General features: G+C 55.8%; 1 protein-coding gene across 1 annotated transcript; it reads right to left on the bottom strand.

Annotated features, from left to right (window-relative positions):
- Positions 1 to 6,460: 6,460 nt before the first annotated feature.
- CHRD (chordin) lies at positions 6,461 to 15,876 on the bottom strand. Its single transcript, XM_033211932.1, is given in 24 exon segments — positions 6,461 to 6,922; positions 7,294 to 7,341; positions 7,344 to 7,395; positions 7,517 to 7,671; positions 8,104 to 8,206; positions 8,660 to 8,763; positions 9,029 to 9,088; positions 9,201 to 9,294; positions 9,384 to 9,647; positions 9,986 to 10,099; positions 10,903 to 11,123; positions 11,448 to 11,604; positions 12,492 to 12,611; positions 12,716 to 12,822; positions 12,986 to 13,133; positions 13,211 to 13,293; positions 13,375 to 13,515; positions 13,619 to 13,760; positions 14,129 to 14,216; positions 14,331 to 14,430; positions 14,522 to 14,650; positions 14,782 to 14,911; positions 15,338 to 15,441; positions 15,667 to 15,876. Coding segments are annotated over 24 exon segments (2,868 nt in total). The 5' UTR covers positions 15,815 to 15,876; the 3' UTR covers positions 6,461 to 6,866.
- Between the last annotated feature and the right edge of the window lie 435 nt (positions 15,877 to 16,311).

Below are 16,311 nucleotides of genomic sequence, written 5' to 3'. Positions count from 1 at the left end.
AAAAAGTCTGGGCGCGGTGGCTCAAGCCTGTAATCCCAGCACTTTGGGAGGCCGAGACGGGTGGATCACGAGGTCAGGAGATCGAGACCATCCTGGCTAACACGGTGAAACCCCGTCTCTACTAAAAATACAAAAACTATCCGGGCGAGGTGGCGGGCGCCTGTAGTCCCAGCTACTCGGGAGGCTGAGGCAGGATAATGGCGTAAACCCGGGAGGCAGAGCTTGCAGTGAGCTGAGATCTGGCCACTGCACTCCAGTCCGGGCGACAGAGCGAGACTCCGTCTCAAAAAAAAAAAAAAAAAAGAATATGTCTCTACTGCTACCCTATAGAAGGCAGAAAAGACCACAAAATGTTCAGGTTTTAAAGGACAAATTCTTGTTTGTTTGTTTTCCTTTTTTTTTTTTTTCCTTCCTAAAGGACAAGTCCTTTCTTTTTTTTATATTAGTGTTGAGGAGAATGCCCCTGGCTTCCCTCCTTCTTCCCCACCTTCCCTCAGAGTGGGGACTGGTCAGGGACCCAGGCCACCATGTTAAAAGCTGCTGGGCCACCAGGAAGACAGGCAGCACCAGCCAGCTTTGCCTGTGATCTCCAGGGTGTTCTTACCATGAGTGTGAAAGGTCACAGCCATGGCCACCTGCTCCAGTCTCACAGGCCTCTTTGCCAGGCAGGCTCATGAGACCCGCCAGCTGCTGGGCTGGAAGCACATGTACTTGATGGAGATGTCTTCCCAGGACCTCGACAGCAGCCTTTCTGCCCCTGCATGGAGAAGTATCCAGTTCGATGCCTGTCAGGCAGCATCCCTTACACTGACATCAGCTGCCTCTATCCGTGCCCCCGGCTTGTCCCACTGCACAGATGAGAGAGTGAGGAGTCTCTGTCCCCACAGTAGGCCTGGCACCTCAGTGGAGCATGGTGAACTCCAAAAGCGGAGGCTTCAAAAGAGGCTGAGCCAGCCCAGCCAAGGCAGGTGGACAAGAAAAAACTGTGAATGACTCCTTCCAAGGAACGGCGGGAGTCCTGGCCAATCTCTGCTGCTCAACACCGATCAGCTGAGAAGCATGGATTCTCCTGAGGGAGCTCTAGACAATTTGCAGAAAATGTGCCCAATTCTCTAAGCTAGGGAAGATTTTTTTCAAACTTTTTGTTTTTGTACCTCCCTGGCTGTTCTCAATGCAAAAGGTCAGACTTCCCTTAAGTGCACTCCATAGCTTTCCTTATTTGTGCAGAAAGAAGTGCACTCCTGCTCCTGAAGCTATCGCACAAATACTCTGTGTTAGGACATCACAGCCCTTCCCAGGTGAGGATCAAGGCACTGCAGAAGGCAATGTAGGGGTAGAACCTGGCATGGGAGTGCGAGTGGGGCCAAAGCTGAATAATGAAGTTTTCACTAATTAAAACTTAGAAAAATACTGAGTGATTTTTTTTTTTTTGAGATGGAGTCTTGCTCTGTGCCCCAGGCTGGAGTGCAATCGCGCAATCTTGGCTCACTGCAACTTCTGCCTCCAGTGTTCAAATGATTCTCCTGCCCCAGCCTCCCGAGTAGCTGGGATTACAGGCACGAACCACCACACCTGGCTAATTTTTGTATTTTTAGTAGAGATGGGGTTTCACCATGATGGCCAGGCTGGTGTCGAACTCCTGACGTCAGGTGATCCATCTGCCTCAGCCCTGCAAAGTGCTAGGATTACAGGCGTGAACCACCGCACCCAGCCATCAGTAATCTTTTTTCAAGAGTGGTTGGCTATCCAGAAGTTGGAATAATAGGTGGATTTTTCTTTCCTTCTCACATATTTGTATATTACCATAATTGCTAACAACGATTTACTTTTATGATGAGCAAAAATAATTCTGGCAGCTCCCTTTGTAGGTGAAAATTTATCAAAGTCAAACAATGTTGTAAGCTCCATTCTCAGAGCAGCACAGTCATTCCACAATCTCTAATAAGTCCTCCCCTTTTGTCATCCCTAACAATGTATTTTCAGCATTCCATAATATCCTCTATGTAGGCGTTCCGTACACACAGGCTTTTTTCATCATACATCATCTATGACTACCTAATATTTGACAAGCAAAACTGTGTCTCTTTCAGCATGCCCAGAGAAATCCTTCTTTGCCTTAATGTTATTACACGATAAGACCTCTCCTTTCTGCCACTTTTGTTGTGTCAGAAGTGTTGCCAAAAAAAGGGGTCCTCATCTAGACTGCAAGAGAGGGTTATTGGATCTTGCACATAAAGGAATTCAAGGCAAATCGCAGAGTGCGGTGAGAAGAGATCGTTCATTGAAAGCTACTGTTTCAGCGTAGAGTGTCTTCAGAAAGCAAGAGGAGGAATGCCTCTTCTAAGATTTTTTTGTTTGTTTGTTTTGTTTTGTTTTGTTTTGTTTTGTTTGACGAAGTTTTGCTCTTGTCACCCAGGCTGGAGGGCAATGGCCACAGTCATGGCTCACTGCAACTTTCGCCTCTCAAGTTCAAGCGAGTCTCCTGCCTCAGCCTCCGGAGTAGCTGGGATTCCAGGCGTACGCCACCATGTCCGGTTAATTTTTGTATTTTTAGTAGAGATGGGGTTTCACCATGTTGGCCAGGCTGGTCTCAAACTACTGACCTCAAGTGATCTACTCGTCTGGGCCTCCCAAAGTGCTGGGATTACAGGTGTGAGCCACTGCACCTGGCCTAAGGTTTTCTTATATAGGGTTCTTATCCATGTAAAAGCTAAGCTGTGTCTACATGTGGGGGGCTGACAGCATGACATTTATTGTGTTGCTGATTTAAAGAAAACTATCCTTGGCATTTTAGTGCGTAAGTGCATCAAAACCTGACTATAACCATCATAAAAGCATACATTGTTATGTGATATGGGGACATCAGGACATTCTGCTGTCATAGGAGTTTGTCTTTGCAGGCATTGTGAAGCTGTTTCTTGAGCCGTAAACATCTTATGACCATGGGTCATGACTAGCAAGGAACATATCTGCTAGTTTTGCTGGGTTTTTTTGTTTGTTTCTTTGTTTGTTTTGAGACAGAGTCTCGTTCTTGTCACCCAGGCTGGAGTGTAATGGCATGATCTCAGCTCACTGCAAACTCCGCCTCCCAGGTTCAAGTGATTCTCCTGGCTCAGCCTCCCGAGTAGCTGGGACTACAGGCACCCGCCACCACACCTAGCTAACTTTTTGTATTTTTAGTAGAGACGGGGTTTCATCATGTTGACAGGCTCGTCTTGAACTCCTGACCTCAGGTGATCCGCCTGCCTCGGCTCTCCCCACTCCCAGGAGGTCCCTGGAACTCCCATCTGTCCCTCTGCCCTGTGACAATTTCACATATCCATGGCCAAGATTTGAAAACTATTGTTCTTAAGTCATTGCACAGACCCTGCTCTGGTGACATGGACAAACGTGAACTGATGGCTGCCAGCAGCACCACCATGCCATAGCTCCAAACTGGTCTCTGTTCATCACCTACCTTAGCACAATCTGGATTTGGTATACTAAAAGTGGGCAGAGTGTCACTAGGGAATGCCTAAGAGGTGGTTGCACAAGGAGAACTTGGCAAAGTGGATTACTGCACATGAAGGAGTTTTCTCTTCAAAAAATGGTGTATCAGAACCATCCCTGCTGGAGAAGCTCAGTGGTCGAGTCAAACCCTCTGCAATGTAGAAGGCCTGACTGACCCCAGGGTGAGAGACCAAATTTTAAAGATTACAGGTAACCATTTTGAGACCCTGAAGTACTAAACCCAAGAAAATGGGCCTCTGCTTGGATTTTGCTGCTGTCGTAGGGTTTTTGGTTTCATTTTCTGGAAAGGGAAAGGTTGTCTGACCGATGTGCAGTTGCCTGAGGGGAATGGATAGGGCACTGAATGGATGGGCATTGAATGGGCATTGAATGGATGGGAAAAATGAATGATGTTCTTGAGGTCTCTGAACATCAGGGCTTCCAACAGGTCTGAAATGAAGTTCCTCACACACTGCACAGGGCTGGCCCTTCTGAGTCACCATACCACTTCCCTGGGGCTCAGGCAGGGCCTGGAGACTGGCCAGCTTTGGTTGGAACACAGGCTAGGATAGGAAAGGTGTTTCAACGGTTTTTGTCTAAAGAGGACAGGGCTTTGCCTGGCCGCATCGCCTGCTCATTGGTTCACTCACATACACTGAGGCCTGCTCGGAATCCCTCCTGGTGCCTGTGGTTCCAGCTCGGTGGAGCCCAACGAGCCATCCTACAGTGACTCACCTGCCTCTATCCTTCCCCAGTATTGTGACCATCAGTAACAAACTCGGGTTAAATCCAAGGATCAAAATTTCCCTTTCCAACCCTTCTTCCCACCAAAGTTCCTCACCAAGGAGGACAACACTGTCAGTGCACCATTTCTGGGCCAAACCTTCATCATACCACAACGGGTGCCTCACTCCCACACTTAACCCCGTGCTGAATACTGCTGCTTTTTCATCCCTATCTGGCCCTCACGATCCTCCTATTAAGAGTCAGGGCTCTGGCCCAAGTTGTTATCCCCATCTTTATCATCCCTACATCCTCAGTCCAGCCCCTCCTCTCCCCTAAGCATTCAGCAGGATATCAGTTGCCAAATGCAACTGAAGCCCGTGGCCACTCTCCTCCCTGCGGTTCTCCCCCGCCTTCATTCCAAACCAGCCCCACAAATCCCACCTCAGGGAGAGTGCCTTTTGCAGCGAATACGTGCCAGGCCCTGAGCTGTGTAATGCACGTGTTCTGATTGAATCCTGTGAGGAGGATAGCATGTGTTTTATAAAAGGGAAACAGGGGTTCATGAAAGTTAAATAACTCAGCTAGTTAACAGCAGAATTGGAACTCGATGCTTCAATGGGCTAAGACAATAACTTCTTAACCACACACAGCATGCCTAACACTCTATAAGGAAGCTATGATTTCCCTTTCCCCTGCCCTGCCAGATCATAAAATCCCAGATTCATTTGACTCCACATCGTTTATATGAAAGATGGATCTGCAGCTACATACAATTGTTAGATTTGGCCGGGCGCGGTGGCTCAAGCCTGTAATCCCAGCACTTTGGGAGGCCGAGACGGATGGATCACGAGGTCAGGAGATCGAGACCATCCTGGCTAACACGGTGAAACCCCGTCTCTACTAAAAAAAAAAAAAAATACAAAAAATCAGCCGGGCGAGGTGGCGGGCGCCTGTAGTCCCAGCTACTCGGGAGGCTGAGGCGGGAGAACGGCGTAAACCCGGAGGCGGAGCTTGCAGTGAGCTGAGATCCGGCCACTGCACTCCAGCCTGGGCGACAGAGCGAGACTCCATCTCAAAAAAAAAAAAAAAAAAAAAAAAATTGTTAGATTTGTTTTTTTTTTTTTTTTTTTGAGACGGAGTCTCGCTCTGTCGCCCAGGCTGGAGTGCAGTGGCCGGATCTCAGCTCACTGCAAGCTCCGCCTCCCGGGTTTACGCCGTTCTCCCGCCTCAGCCTCCCGAGTAGCTGGGACTACAGGCGCCCGCCACCTCGCCCGGCTGATTTTTTGTATTTTTTAGTAGAGACGAGGTTTCACCATGTTCGCCAGGATGGTCTCGATCTCCTGACCTCGTGATCCGCCCGTCTCGGCCTCCCAAAGTGCTGGGATTACAGGCTTGAGCCACCGCGCCCGGCCGAGATTTCTGTTCTGATACCCTCATTTCCTAGAGCTTGTCAGAATGCCTGGGTCTTGATGGTAGGAATGAGGGAGGGGAGAGAGAAGAGGGTAACAGGGCAGGAGGGTCTTGTCTTATTCTCCACATACTTTGGTCTCAACGTAAGCACAACCAAAAGCTGGATCAGAGCTGATTCCAATCTACTCTGACCCCAGTTTGCCCCAGAACTGGTCCAGAGCACAAGTTTCCAGGAAAAAAACAGGAAAGTGTTTGCCTCACTTTAGACAAAGAAGGTAGAGGCTGGGCTGGGTGTGGTGACTCATGCCTGTAATCCCAACACTTTGGGAGACCAAGGCAGGAGGATCACTTGAAGCTAGGAGTTCAAGATCATCCTGGGCAACATAGCAAGACCCCACTGGTGTGAGGAAGGGAAGGAGGAGGGAGGGAGGGAGGGAGGAAGGAAGGAAGGAAGGAAGGAAGGAAGGAGGGAGGGAGGGAGGGAAGGAGGCAGGGAGGGAGGGAGGGAGGGAGAGAGAAAGAGGCTGGTAACACTTTTGATTCTCTCTGGAGCAACTTCAAACATGAAGTTAGCAAACATGCCAGCGATGTGGGAAAGTAAACTTGAGTCAAATCCTGCTTCTACTTCCCTAAATTCTTGAGTCTCTAGACCATCTCAAGGAGCACCTGTGGAACCCAGGTGTGTCAGCCAACTGCCACACTATCCTCTGCCTCTCCAGGTCTCTTTCTGCTCCCCAAGGGTCAGAGCTCCTCTCTCTCACCTCCTACTCTTTGCCCCTTCTCCACCAGGCCCCACTCAGGTTCCTGGCCGCAAAGAGCCAACCTCATGCCCAAAGACTGAAAAAGAAATGTTTTAATAAATACAAAACTCTCCAATAATGACTCTGCTCAGCTCAGGGGCAGCAGGAGTGGAGTGTCGGGGCCCTTGGTGCTGAGTGAGGATAAATTAAAAATCCCAACAAGCTAGTGACATTATATACATAAGGAAAGGGGTGGGGCTTCCAGGACAGAGGCCGAGGGTGGCAGGGCAGGATTTGGAGTGGCTGTGACCTCGGTCTGGCCCAGCTGCCTCTCCCCCTTGTGGAGCTGTGGTTCCCAGAGGTAGCGGGGGTGGGAGTAGAGGCAGGACAGAGGAACAAAGGCACTGGGCTTCCCACAGGAGAATGCAAGAAAGTCCTCGATGCCACCCCTTCCCCAGCTCAGGCCCCATCCTCTTGGTCATGTGGCCCTCTGGCTGCTCTCTAAGAGCCTTCGGCTTCTTTCTCCAGCTCTGGATCAGTCCTGGTCTCTGGGGCTGCTGGAGACAGAAGGGAGGGAATGTCGGAGGAGGGGAGAGGGAGTGGAGAGGCACAGAGAGGCATGGAGGGCAGGGCAAAGCATCCCTGCCTTGGTCCCAGAAAGGCCAGCGTTTTCTAAACAGGTCAGTGCACACAGCTGGGTGACCTTCATCTTGTTGCTTAATTCCTCTGAGCTTCAGAAATCTTATTTGCAAAGAAAAGGTCGTAAATAAAAATTCCACCAGGTTGCTGTGAGGGTGGATTGGAATGGCACTTGTGAGGCAGGCTGCACTGTTGCTGCACACACTGAAAGCTCCGTTCCCTGATCAGGAGTCCCACGGGCAGGTCAGCCCTCCACTCACAGCTGCTGACCCTGGACTCCCTCACTTACGCCGCCGGCGGGCTGTGCAGTGGGAACAGCATCGACTCTCCTTCCCGAGCTGCAGGACAGTGGCAGTGAACAGTCATCCCGCTCACAGTGAGGCACCCCTGCCTGGTACAAGACAGAGCAGACACTGAGGGTCCTCCAGAGGTACTGGGACACAGTGGCCTTCAGCTTCTTCAGGGACCTCCCTGGGAAGGCCTCCCTACTCCAGACCAGGCTCCCCACTTACCCCACACCTGCAGGTGATACAGCTCATCTCTCCAAAAGGGGGCACTGACGGATGCCAGCTCTGACTCTCTGGGAACCACTGCCCAGCAAAACGGCAGCCCCGGGGCCCATCAGCCTGCATGGGGTCCCCCAGCTGGGGGTGGACCCCCGACCCCACTGTTGAGAGGGAAAGAGAAAGGGTCAGCTCAGGAGGACCAACCTGGTTTTTTGAGTATTCATTTTGAATCCCCAGCACCTAGCAGTTTCTGGCACTCAGTAGGTGATAAATTTGGATTGGTGGGTGGACAGATGAATGGACAGATCAAGGGATGGATGGATGGATGCATGGATGGATGGATGGATGGATGGATGGATGGATGGATGCATCGATGGGTGGATGGATGGATGGATGGATGGAGCAGGAACCAGAACCCATCATACCCCACTAGAACATCACATTCTTTCCGCACCATTTAGAATCCTGGCTCCAGATAAGGCACAGAGCAGTTCTCAGTAAATGCTCAATTAGCTGAGCACCCTTCCCCTCATCCAGGACTAGGCCTGCCTCAACCCTAAGGTGAGGCCTCAGTGCCCAGCCACCTCTCTCACCTGGACACTGTTTGCAGCAGTCGGTGGGGTTGACACGGACAGGCTGGGCACAGGCCAGCCGGGGACACTGCACCTTCTCACAGTGCACCTCTCCAGTGCCCCCCTGTAGGGATCCATTAAGCAAGGAGTGTCAGGCAGGGGGCACATAAACCTCCTGCCCACTCCCTCTCCTATTCCACACCTCAGATGCAGTCTCTCTGTGGCCTTTTACTCAGAGGCCCGGGCTTGCTTTATAGACCTAAACTCAGCTTCTCATCGGAACCCTGCAAGGTAGTTGCCATCATATCTGCTTACAGGAGAGGAAAATGAGGCTCAAGGACGGAAGGTGCCTAGGGTCATCGGCACTAGTTAGCTGGCAGAGCCAGAACCCACACCCAGGTCAGCCCTGTTCCTTTTCCCACAGGAAGCCAACTCTCAGAGCGCAAGGGCCTTTTCTCTTATTGGTTTGATCCTTGAGCCCTCCTCAGCAAGGACAGGCCTTCCTCACCTGGCAGCCCCTCCCCATCTCTGCAGACCCCGCTGGGTTATGGCACCAGAGAAGATTGGGTGGCCATACCTTGCAGGTGCAGACAGCACACTTAATTAAGCCAAAGGGGGGCACAACGGGGTGCCACCGCGTACCCGCTGCCCGCCAGCTCCGGTCACCATCAAAATAGCAGCCTGGTGGGGAACAGGGCCCAGCGGCCGTTAGTATGAGCTCATCAGCTGGGCCCACAACCAAGGCTTGAGCCTCAGGCCAGCCCACATGGGCCTAAGACAAGGGCCCATTTGGGGGCCAGTAACACTAATGAGTCCTGTCAGGCATTGCTTGGAATCTGTGCCCCTCAGGCCACCCCCTATATACTCTCCCCATCTTGTCCCCCTCCTGGTTCAACCTAATGGCTCCTCTGGGGCCTCCCACCCTGCACGCACCCTTCCAGCTCACCCTCTCCTGGGTCCCGGCTCCTCGGCGGCAGCCCTGGCAGGTCTCTGACATCTTCTTTCTCTGTGGAGCCAAAGAAATGGTGAAAGCAGAGGGTGACCGACCTCCTTCCCTCCCCAAAGGACTGGTCCACACTGGGCTGACTCCTCCCTCCACTCCCCTGCAGGGAACTCACCAGGGCAAACAGGGCAGCACTGATCGGGAGCCTGCACCGGGTGTGGGCAGCTGGGTGGTGGGCACACCACTGGGTCACAGATCACCGTTCGTCTCTGCAGAGAGGGACAGAGGCATTGATGGGAGAGTCCAGGCCCCTTGCCCCAGATCCCAGGACCCAGTGTGCCCTTCCAGGACCTCCTACCTGGCAGGTGCAGAGTGAGCAGAGCGGGTCGTAGTTGGGTGCCCAGCGAGCCCCGTGGGGGCGCTGCTGCCCCTCGAAGAAGCATGTGTTGGGGTCTCGGGGCCGCCCAGGACCACCAGGTTTGGCAGGCGCTAGGGCCGGGGGACCAGGCACCACAGGTGGCGCAGCAGCGGCTGTATCCGGAGCCCCCGGCTCCCGCACCCCCTCGACTCCGGCCGCCCCCAGGCGCAGTCCGCCCACCTCACATTGGTTGGCGATGTGCACCTAGGAGGAAAGGCCAATTGAGGTGGCGCTGGGGCTCCCCCTCGCGTCTTTACCAGCAGCAGCCGGCCAGCCAACAGGAGACACCTCGGCCCCCGAGCGCTGCGGTGGCCCAGAAGGATACCATTCGCTCCACAATCATCCCAGCTGCCAGGAATAGGGTGCTGGGCTGCCAGCCTCCTCATGTAGCTTGTCTGTCTTCATCCTCCCCACCAGCCAGGAGGTGTGATATGACCACCCCCCAGGACTCAGAGACAGCAAGTGACTAGTACAAGGGCACACAGTGCCACCCCAACTCTGCACCCTCCCCACTGTCCCCACTGTCCACACACCCCACCTACCTGCCCTCGGAGCTCCCCTCTGGGGCTACCCTTGGTGGCGATCAGCAGGGAAGCCATGCCTTTTGCCAGGTGCCGCAGCAGCTCCGGCTCCAGGTCCTTCACCACGCCCTGGGCCTGCACAGAGACAGGATAATGGATGGGAATAAGGCACTTTAGGGCTGAGCCTACTTCCCCAAGTCACAGATGAAGAAACTGAGAGCCAGGGAGGTCAAATAAAGTCTTCAGGGTAGCAAAACCCATTGGCAATAGTATGGAGCTTGGAAGCCAGGTCTCTCTGACTCCAAGTCCATGAGAACTCACCCCACTTGAAGGGCTTAGTCCATCCCACCTACCCTGCTGAGGTCCAGGATATTACATACTATCCAAGATACCCCACCAAAGAAAGACATAGACAGGAGAATGAATAATAAAAAGCCGAGTCAGAGTCATGCCCAGGTCTATCTGACTCCCAAGCCCATGCCAGCTTTTTTTTTTTTTTTTTTTTTTTTTGAGATGGAGTTTTGCTCTTGTTGCCCAGGCTGGAGTGCAATGGCACAATCTCAGCTCACTGCAACCTCCATCTCCTGGATTCAAGCAATTCTCCTGCCTCAGCCTCCGGAGTAGCTGGGATTACAGGCATGCACCACCACACCTGGCTACTTTTGTATTTTTAGTAGAGATGGGGTTTCTCCATGTTGGCCAGGCTGGTCTTGAGCTTCCTACCTCAGGTGACCCACCTGCCTGGCCTCTCAAAGTGTTGGGATTACAGGCGTGAGCCACTGCACCCAGCCTACAAATCACTGTTTAATTTATTTTATTTACACCAGTTCTTCTATACCAGGCTGCCTGCTCTCTGCTTCCCCCACCATAGGCCCACACAGCCCTTCAAGCTAAAACGCAGAAATGTTCCAAGCTGCCACCTACCATCACATCCTTACCTCTGGGCCATAGAATCCCTTCAGCAGCCGCCGAGGCCCTGGCGTTCCAGGAGGCCCAAGAAGGTGGGCAGTGACAGTGCCTTGTTCTGAGCCACCAAGCCCAGCCAGCAGCACTTCATAGTGCAGGTGACAGTGGGTATCCAGGGAAAGCCAAGCATGCCCTGCTGCCTGGCTCTTCACAGGGGGTAGCACCAGGGCTCCTGCTAGGGGCACGGGCAGCCCTGGGTCCAGACAGAGGAGAGATGACAGGTGAGAAGGTGGCCTACGGCAAGCCCTCAAACCCAGCATTCCCCAGCTCCCCAGCACACATTCCAGGAGCTGTTAGACACTGTCCATAGGTCCAGGGTCTGGAGAGCAGCAAGTTTTAGACCCTTGCACCTCGGCAACAGGAAGAGTCTGCCAGCAGGGCCACCCTATATGTCCCCACCTTCAGATGGCAACCGGAAAGGCATCTGAAGAAAGACACACCAGGCTCTGGCTGTCTGCCACCATCCCCCAAATGTTCTAGGAAACCAAAGGGCCGATAGACCCCTAAGGACACTCACTGTCATGGCGGGCGCTATGCCCACTGTAGGGCAAGGCAGCCACGTGCCCCCGAAGCTCTCCATCTGGGAAGTCCTTGGTGCCCACGTTCAAGAAGAGCTCGTTCTGCAGCAGCATATGAGCCCCTCGGGCACCCAGCCCAAGGCAGATACCCACGGCCTGTGGGGGCAGGGGAGGACAGGTCTTCCTCAGCTCTCACACGAGCCCAAGGTTCTGAAACCTTGGGTCATTTTGTGCCCCCACTTCACCCACACACACTTCCACACACCAGAAACACAGGATAAGGACCTGGTAGGCCCAGTTTCATGGCCCTCCCCGCTGCTTCCTAGCTATGTAACAACCTTGAAGAGTTACTTAATTTCTCCAAGTCTTCACTTCCTCATCTATAAAATGTGTACTGTGAAAGTCAAAAAATATGTAAGGCCACCAATTCAGCACCTAACACATAGAAAGACCCTGTAAGTAGCAACCATTGCCATTACAATTACTACTATGCGGCCTGTGACACTGTTCTCCAGGTCCAATGCCTCCCATTTGACTGTGAACTTGCTGAGCACAGGGGCTACATCTGATTTGCTTTGTACTCTATTCCCTAGTCTGGGGCTCACTAAAAATGTCAAATCAGGCCGGGCGCGGTGGCTACACACCTGTAATCCCAGCACTTTGGGAGGCCGAGGCGGGCAGATCACAAGTCAAGAGATCGAGACCATCCTGGCCAACATGGTGAAACTCCATCTCTACTAAAAATACAGAAATTAGCTGGGCATGGTAGCGCATGCCTGTGGTCCCAGCCACTCGGCAGGCTGAGGCAAGAGAATCACTTGAACCCGGGAGGCAGAGGTCGCAGTGAGCTGAGATCATGCCACTGCACTCCAGCCCAGGCGACAGAGCAAGACTCCATCTCAAAAAAAAAAAGTCAAATGAATAAAAGAATGAGTGGGAGAATCCATGAGTGAGTGGATGATAATGAACATCCCTGCTTATCCAACCTGGCTTTCCACAGCCCATGCACTGGGCCCTGGGGTAAAGCAACCCGGAGCCCTCACCATGTGTCCTCCGGGCTGGAGTCCAGCCATGTGGCACAGGACAGTGCGCTGATCCCTCCGCTGAGGCTTGGTCTCCAGTGTCATGGCCACCACCTCGCTGCTTGTCCCTACCACTTGCACCTGATGGGCAGGGATGGAGGAGGGCAAAGTGGAGGGGCAGTAAAGGCCTGGGGCCTGCTGCCCACCCCACCCCTCCCCCACCTTCTGCAGCCCCTGGCTCTTACCTGATAGATCAGGGAGCCATTTCCTAGCAACGTGAGGCTGGCCGAGCCGGCAGCACCCGTCTGGACTGGGATCAGGACATCAGCACCACAAAGGACACTTTGCAGGACTATGGAGGGGCAAGACAGGTGAGGCTAGGCTTACCCCATGGCCGCTTACACCCCCAGTCCTCAGGATCTCTCCCATACCCACCCTGGCCCCTTCCCTGGCACGTGTCTGTGCCTCTCAGTTGTGCATGCCCAGGACACCAGGCCCTCCCCGCCCCACCTCACCGTCGCAGCTCTTCCTGGCAGCAATGTGTCCACTGATGCGCAGCCCTGGCCTGCCTGCCCTCTCCAGGGCCATCTGCAGCTCCCCCAGCACCAGCCAGTCCATCTCCTGGACTGTCAGGTTGGGCAGCACCTCAGCAAAGCCTGGTTCCTGGGGACAGAGCAGGATGTGATGGGCAATAGCAAGAGGCCAAGACAGGTGGCAGCAAGAGCCAGATCCCCGCTCACCTGTGCTGAGACATTGGCCTGAAGTTCTCGCAGTAGCTGCCCCTGGTGTAGAATCTGGAGCCTCAAGGGAACCTGGGTTAGTCCTGCAAGGCCGCACATGTGGGCCTTTCTGAGACAGGTGCTCTCCCTAACCTTCTCACGTGTCTTGCCCCCATCCCACTTACCCCCACTCCTGGGTTCCAGCAGCCCTCGGAAGAGCAGCAAAAAGTGCAAGGAGTCCTCTGTGTCACTGAGAGTGAGCAGGGTGATGCCCCCTATGCCCTGCTCTGGGGAGCCTTCTAGAGTCAGGATGGCACTGAAAGTCTCTGGGGAAGGCAGGATGATGAGAGCCTGTCAGAACGCCCCCTCCCCTTTCCTGGGGGATAGAGAAAACTCAGAACTTCACGCCCAGGGCTCTTTGCTCCCTACCTGCAGCCAGGGCCCGGTGCCGGATGAGAGGCCCCCAGACCTCCCCTGAAGGGTGAGTGAGTGTCACAAGTGCCACATGCAGCTGTTCTGCCCTAAGGAGCCGCAGAGACAACCGAGGCACTGCTCGCCACACCCCACAGACCTGGAGCAGAGAGATAAGAAGGCCCTACGCTCAGACACTGTGCAGGTTAGGCCAATTAGGAGGTCCAGGCAGGCCTGATGAAAAAGGAATATGGAAAGGAACCTCCAGGGTGTCCTAGGAAGCTTAAGAAAGAACCCCGGAGGCAGATGCTTGGGTTCCAGTCCTGGCTACACCACTTACTAGCTGTGTGACCTTGAACAAATCACATTCTCCTACTGAGCCTCAGTTCCCCCTTCTGTAAAATGGTCATCATACTGTCAGTGCCTTCCTCCCACTGGGCTGTGGTGAGGACCACTGGAGGCAATGCAGAGCATGCTCTCAGCACAGTGCCCAGACTGGACAAGTGCTCATAAATGACATCATCTCACCAGGCCATCTTGGGTGGGGGCTGCAGGGTGTTCAAACAGGACACTGCCATTGGAGTCTGAGAAGCGGACCCTGGTAGGGCGGTCCAGCCTGGGAATGAGAGGTCGGGTGAGGCCAGACTGAGCCAAAAGCAGCCCCTCCCAGCTCTCCCAGTTTCCCTCCCGGCCAGCAGCTGACCCCTCCTTGCTCTTTCCCCTTTCTCACCGCCTGTAGGAGATGGAGAAGCGGAGGCTAGAGCGCAGGAGCGAGACTCGGGCTCGTGCCACCGCCTGCGACCTCGGCCCTGTCAGCAGCGCCACGAAGTCTGGGACGTGAGGAAGATGGCCTGAGCACTGTCAAACGCTGCTTTGGTGGCCCAGTCTCAACCACAACCCCGCTGTTCGCCAGCCCCCTACCCGTGTGGCCGTCACCACGGGCCCGCTCCTCAGCGCCTGGCTCCCCGCGGTCGCTATAACTGCGATGCTCCGGGTCCCGCGGATACTCGAAGGACAGGCCACTCGGCTGCCGCTCCAAACTGCTACGCTCTGCAGGGGGCGGGGTAAGAACACGGGCTTCAGCTGGCCATGGGAAGGGCCAGTCCGAAGCCCCATCCAAGTGGCCCAGGACCCAGTACCTTGGCCCTGCCTCCCTCCCCGCAGGGCGGAGCAAGCCTTACCCTGGGGGCAGGTCTGGCAGCAGTGTCCCGGCAGCTGGCGCGGCTGCCCACAGGCCAAGGTTGGACACTCTGGTTTGATGTTCTTGCAGCTGACCCTGCCAGGGCCCCTGGTACGGCGACCCCACTGAGGCTGCTCCCGGAAAAGGCGGGAAACCCAAGTGAGCGCAAGAAGCCAACTGATGAGACCCCCAGGCAAGGATGTCCCGCAGAGTCAGCCAGCTCTGCCACTTACAATCTGCGTGACCCTAGACAAGCTACTTCGTCTCTCTGGGCCTCAAGGTCCCTGTCTGGAAAATGGGGATAATAATACTCTCGCTATCTAGCAAGGCTGCCATGGGAGTTAGGTGAGCTGGGAACGAAACGGAGTTGGCACAGAGCCTCACACAGAGTGGGCGATCAGTAACAGCACCTAAGACTTGAAGGGGCTGATTCCCCTTCCTCCATCAGAAAAATATCCCCAACGTCTGCCGACTGGGCTCCTTCTCAGCACTCCGACGTCCGCGCGACTCGCGCTCCCCACCAGTCAGGGCCCGGGCCGGCTGCGGGGCGCACTCACCGCCTCGCAGGCGCACAGCACGCAGCGCATCACCCCGAAGGGCTCCCCCAGGTCCGGGTGCCACGTCTCGTCCAAGGCATAGACCTTCCCGCCGAAGGAGCAGCCTGCGGGGACGGGCTTGGCTGGAGGCCGCTGCCCAGCTCGCGCTGTGTGCCGCCCTGGGGGCTGTCCGCGGGTCCCGGGTCCCGGGCACCGCGCCCTTCAGCCCCCGCCCACCCTCCGGGCCGCCCGCCGCGCTGAGCCACCTGCGCCCCGCGCCCCCTCCGGACTGGCGCGGACTCGCCCGGAGCCCATATCTCCGCCCGCGCCTCCCCCGGGCGCCCACCTACCTGCCGCTCCCCGAACGGGCAGCGGCTCCTTCTCGGAACGGATGGGCAGCGCGGGGGGCTCAGGGCCGGCGCCGCGGGCCGGCCGGGAGCCGAGCAGCAGCAGCCCGAGAAGCAGCAGCGGGGCCGGCGGGGCCGGGAGGCTCGGCATGACGCGAACGGGACAGCTGGGGAGGCGGGAGGGAGGAGGGCGCGGGAGCGGGCGGAGGGAGGGAGGCGGGAGTGCTGAGGGCGGAGGGCCGGGCCGGGGGCGGTGCGGCGGGAGGGGGCCGGGGCCGGGGCCGGGGCAGTGCAGCAAGGGGCTCGTCGGGCGGCCGCAGAGTCGGCGCCGGGCCCGGCGGGGCGGGAGGAGCGGCCGGGAGGAGCGCGGGCGGTCGGGCGCTGACCCGGGCCGTACGCGACTCTACTGCCCCGGGCGCCGGCTCCGGCCCGTTTTATGCCCCGCGCCCGACGCCCCGGCCGGGGGCCTCCTCCTCAGCAAACGGGGCGGCGGCGGCAGCTCGGCGAGGGGCCGGGCTGAGCCCGGGGGGTCCGGCCCAGCAGCAGCGGCCCGGATCGCGGGTGGGGGAGGGGAGGAGGGGCTGGGACCGGGCAGAGGAGGAGGGAGGAGCGGGAGGGGAAGGGGGAGCGGGGGAGGGGAGGGGAGGG

The sequence above is a fragment of the Trachypithecus francoisi genome, unplaced genomic scaffold, assembly GCF_009764315.1.
Source record: "Trachypithecus francoisi isolate TF-2019V2 unplaced genomic scaffold, Tfra_2.0 Lachesis_group0, whole genome shotgun sequence".
NCBI lineage: Eukaryota > Metazoa > Chordata > Mammalia > Primates > Cercopithecidae > Trachypithecus > Trachypithecus francoisi.
Note: the sequence above shows the minus strand (reverse complement) of the source record. Positions and strands in the feature narration are given on the sequence as shown.